The following is a 4838-nucleotide window of genomic DNA, read 5'->3' on the forward strand; positions in this document are numbered from 1 at the left end:
GCGGGGAGATACGGCGCGGCCGTGGGGCAGCCCGAAGCTGGGTAGGGAGCTGGGAGTGCGCGGGGCACGGGGTCGGTGCAGCAGAATGGGGGCTGCGAGGGGATGGGGGCCCTGCGGTGCTGAGTCAGCGGTAATTGCGTTTCCTGCCCAGAAGTAGGCGAAGGGTCTGAGCTTTCCAGTGTGAGCTGGGCTGATCCCAGAGCGTGTGGGTGAGCGGGAAGAGGTCTCCAAACCCAGAGCAGGGGAGGCATCGCCCCACACACAGAAACCCTCGGTGTAAGAGCCGGAGGGAACCGACCCGGGGCTCAGAACCACCCCCCCCACAGGGAAGCTTGAACTGCCCCTGCAGTCCCTGCTGCTCTGGGCACTCTGTGCCGCTCGGCTCTGTGCTGGCATTGGTCAGCCCCGGTGGGAGGCCGAGAGCAACAGGAGCACCAACCCTGTGTGGAACGCTTGGAGCCACTGGGATGGATGTGCTGGGGCCAAATCTCATGGGGAAATGAGAGAAGAGGAAGAGAGAGGAAAACCCCTCTCGCCCATCTCCCTGGGGGAGTTTCCAGCCTGAGCCAGAGCAGGATTTTCCCGACGATCACACTGTTGGCCCCGGGGGGGTTTCCGACCCCTACAGCCCCAGTGTGGGTCTGTGGGCTCTGCCACCGCCTCTGCCCTGCTGGTGATGGTGGAGGCCGTGACATCCACTGCTCCTGCGGAGCGCGGCTAGGCCGCTCCCATCCCGTGACTGAGGGTCCCGACCCCGTGGGTGCCCCCGGCTCGGGCAGACGCGATCAGGCCCTGCAGCGCTGGGCGCACGGGCAGGACGGGAAGCGCTGGGCTCTGCTGCCTCCTGCAGGCACCCACCGGCCGCTGCCGGGGCGCTTCCCCGGCTTCCTGCCGCCTGCCCGATATCGGCCTCGGTACCCGCGGCGGCTTCTGCTCCTCCACTCCGGAGAGTCCCCGGCCGCGCAGGGATGTGGCCTCACATAGCGTAGTTCGATCAGGGTTTATTGCAAGGGTGGAAACGAAGGTGGAAGGCGCTGCCCTGTGGCATTGCACAGTCCCACTCACGCACAAGGGCAATGGACGGTCCTACTGGGGCATGCATGGCACTGCACAGTGCCCTCGTGGCACACACCCCCCAAACACGTGTGACATTACATGGCCTCCCTGCAGCTGGGGACGTTTCCCCGGTGTTGGCATTGGCCTCTGCACGCAAGGCGTTGTCTCCATCTGCCCGGGACACGGTCTGTGTCCTGCCCCTATCAGTAGCTCCAGGGACTCCTGGGACTATTCAGGCTTTCCCTGGGGGGGTTCTGTGTCCCGCGGGTGCTGGCGCCTGCCCCGGGCACGGCACTACGTTCCTATGCCACATCTTGGCAGGTGGAGAGTGATGAGCGCTGACGAGGACTGGGGCAGCCGGGGCAGCGGGGGTCGATGTTCCCCACACAGCCGGCATCGCTGGCCAGCAGCCACAGCTCACGGCGGAAGCGCTGGCCCAGGAAGGCGTAGAGCAGTGGGTTGAGGCAGCAGCGCAGGGATGCCAGCCCACTGGTGACCAGCAGCGCCAGGTCCTTGCGGCGGCTCTGGGCACAGCTCAGCTCCCAGCTGGCCAGCAGCTCGGCTGTGTCCAGCAGCACCATCAGGCTGTAGGGCAGCTGCAGGGCCACAAACACCAGCACAAGGGCCAGCAGCACCTTCAGCGCCCGGTGGGGCTGAGCGCCACGAGCCGCCAGCAGCGTCCGAGCCACGGCCGTGTAGCAGCTTGCCATCACCACAAAGGGCACGGCAAAGCCCAGCACGACCTGCGTGAGGTTGGTGGCTCCCCGTGCTGCCCGTGACGCTGCCGGGGGGAAAACAACTCGGCAAATATGGAGGTCCTGGTGCCGTTCTGCTTTGCCGTAGACGAACTGCGGCAGTGCCAGCAGCGCAGCCAGCAGCCAGGCCAGGCCCACCGTCAGCCAGCCGTGGCGGCGAGCCCGTGGACGCAGGCGGCATGCGGCTGGCACCCGCACGATGGCCACGTAGCGGTCCATGCTGATGCAGGTGAGGAAGAGGAAGCCGCTGTAGAAGTTGAGGGCATAAATGCCTTGCAGCACCTTGCAGGCAGCTGTGTCCGGGGACCAGCCCTGCAGCGTCACAGTGACGGCAAAGGGCAGCGTCAGCAGCAGAAGGAGGTCAGATAGGGCCAGGTGCAGCAGGCAGACGTCGGTGATGCTGCGTGCCCGGCGGTAGCGGGTGTGCGTGAGCAGCACCAGCCCGTTGCCCACCGTGCCCAGCAGTGAGAGCAGCAGGTAGATGGCTGGCTGGTAGGTGCGGGCGAAGCCCTGTACTGCCTGCTTCTCACACAGCTCAGGCAGCATGCCGTCATCCCATGAGACGCTGTACTCCCAGGTGTAGAAGTTGGTGGTGGCCGTTATCACCGTGGGGGTGGGGTTTGCCTGCACAGAGGGATCGGGATCGAGGGATCACGGAATCACAGCCAAACTGATTTGGAAGGGACCTTACAGCCCCCTCAGCCCCACTGCCCTCACTCTCTCCAGGCTGAGCACCCCCCACTCTCTCCGTTTGTCTCAATGGGAGAGATGCTCTAACCAGAGATGCCCGCTGCCCGCCGCTCCACTGCAGTGCACAGCCCCCACCCATCCCCACCAAGCAGCCCCGCTGTGGGGAGCCCCGAGAGTGGCTCAGTTTCTGTCTCACACCCACTCGGAGCAGCGGCAGATTCACCTCGCTCAGTCATTGCGAGAACAACCGAGACCTTCCCACACTCCCTGCTGCAGCACAGTGCTCGTGGAGCAATGTCACCCCAGCCCCAATGTCTCTGATCTGATCCCACATCCACGAACCAGCTCACCCCATGGGGCTGCTCTGAGTGGTCCTCAGGGGCTCACACTTGGCTCACAGTCCACAGTGTCCCCTTGCAGGTGACCCTGTGCAGCCATCCCCAGTCTCAGTGCCAGCAGCCCCAGGTGCTGTGGGTGCAGAGGGACTTTTCCAATGCATTCAAATGCCCACTCGTGCATCCTGGATTTGACACTGATTCCAGGCAGAATCTGTCCCCAGCAGTTCCCCAGCTCCTTCCCTGCTCCAGGCCTGGGAGCACTTGGAGCACTGAGTGCTGCCCTGCTTGTCCCTTACAGCCCCCTCAGCCCACAAGGAGCACAAAAGAAAGTTTAAAAGCAAAAGCAAGAGCCAGAGAGCGATGTGCCTCTCTCTGCAGCCCCTCACCTCCTCCATTGCACAGCAGGACCTCTCCCCTCCTCACTCAGAGGCTCCAGAGCCGTCGGTGTCTCTGAGCTCTGCAACCTGTGGTTTGACCATGTGCCGCACCCGATACCGAGAGATGTGCTGAGAGTACAAGCCCAGCCCCAGGGGAAAAGGAGAAGCAGCCATGACCCTGTGCTGGAGCTGCATCCTGCATCTTTGTGGCTATTGTCTGCATGCTGAGGTACAGAAATAACTGTGCTCTGCTTAGCTTTGGTGCTACAGGGCTGGGGGATGACACCCGGGCACGGGGAGGAGAGACAGGCTGAGGACCCGGCACTTGCAAGAGTTCCCAGCCCAACAGGGCTGCTGTTGGTGTCTCCCACTCTGCAGCACGGGCTGCAAGCAGAAGGCTGTGCGAGAGCCAGAGGGAAGCAATGCCAAAGAGAGTGCGGGACTGCTGTGGACTGGCACTGTCCCAGAACAGCAAGCAGAGCCGTGTTCAGCTTGGGCATTGCTTGCCCTGCTGGGAAGTGGCAGTTGCAGGAACCAGGGACACTGCTGATGCATGGTAACCCCCTTGCCCACAGAGTCCCACACTCTACTCCTGCGCCCCTGCGCTCCATCAGTGCTGGGGATGCGGTTTGCTGGTTGTTGACAACACCGTTCCCAGCCCCTCCTTATAGGCCAGATTAGCATCTGCAGGAAAGAGGACCCATTTTGCTCTCCCCAGCAGGGAGCAAATTGATTTCAGGCTCTAGCAGGCTTTTTGCCTCTTGTAGCAATAATCCCTCAATCCCCCTTTCTCCCAGCAACAACCATCTTTCCATGGCTTACCCCAGCTCTGTGCAGAGTCCCTACTGGCCCCAGGAGCTTTCTGCTGGTGCCCTGGGGCCATGGAGCTGCTGCAGGCTGGGCATCCACAGGGTTCTCCCCTCCCCTTACTGAGGTACATACATGCTCCGGACGTTTGCTCTGTGCCTGCTCTGGGGGTACCATTCTGCTGGGGGAAAGGAAGGGACGCAGCCCTGGGACGAATGTCAGGATACAGCCTGGCTGGACCTACCAGCACTGCGAGGATCTGGGAGCCGGGAGGGCCCTCAACTGCATCCACATCCCCAAGGACGTGGCTCCAGCTCTCGGCAGCGGCACATACCACCAGCTCTCCCCACAGCCCCTCTGCACCTGGGTCTTTCTGTTCCTTCTTTCACCACCTGCTTTGGCCTCAGCTCAGCTCCTGCACAGGAAGCAGCCCCAGCACCACTGCAGGTGACAGCAGCATTGCCCAGTGGAGCGCTGGGCTCTCGCTGGGCAACAGGACCCTGCTCGGACCCAGCAGTCCCCAGAGCATCCCCATCCCTCAGGGTCTGTGGGACAGGTGGCATATGTAGGACACGCAGCTGCCAGCCCCCTCCCCCGTCCCCTCTGTGGGTGTCTGGGGATGTTTGGGAACAATCACAGACTAAATCCTGCTCTTCTACGCCACTGGGAAAGTCTGGCGACCCCTCAACCCGCAGGCCTTAATCTGCTGCTTGATTACAAACCATCACCACATCTGCTGCAAGAGGGCTGGCAGACACCACTTAAATCCTTCCCTGCTGCAGCTGTGGGCACCGGCTGTTGGGTCACGTCTGGGG

General features: G+C 62.8%; 1 protein-coding gene across 1 annotated transcript; it reads right to left on the bottom strand.

The window, feature by feature from the left end:
- Positions 1–40: 40 nt before the first annotated feature.
- On the bottom strand, positions 41–4822 carry CCR10 (C-C motif chemokine receptor 10). The gene is made up of 2 exons (XM_010724661.3): positions 3226–4822; positions 41–2435 (listed from the first exon to the last, which is right to left on the bottom strand). The coding sequence occupies exons 1-2, from the start codon at positions 3232–3234 to the stop codon at positions 1359–1361; spliced, it is 1086 nt and encodes a 361-aa protein (XP_010722963.1). The 5' UTR covers positions 3235–4822; the 3' UTR covers positions 41–1358.
- Between the last annotated feature and the right edge of the window lie 16 nt (positions 4823–4838).

This window comes from Meleagris gallopavo, chromosome 29 (genome assembly GCF_000146605.3).
Source record: "Meleagris gallopavo isolate NT-WF06-2002-E0010 breed Aviagen turkey brand Nicholas breeding stock chromosome 29, Turkey_5.1, whole genome shotgun sequence".
Taxonomy (NCBI): domain Eukaryota; kingdom Metazoa; phylum Chordata; class Aves; order Galliformes; family Phasianidae; genus Meleagris; species Meleagris gallopavo.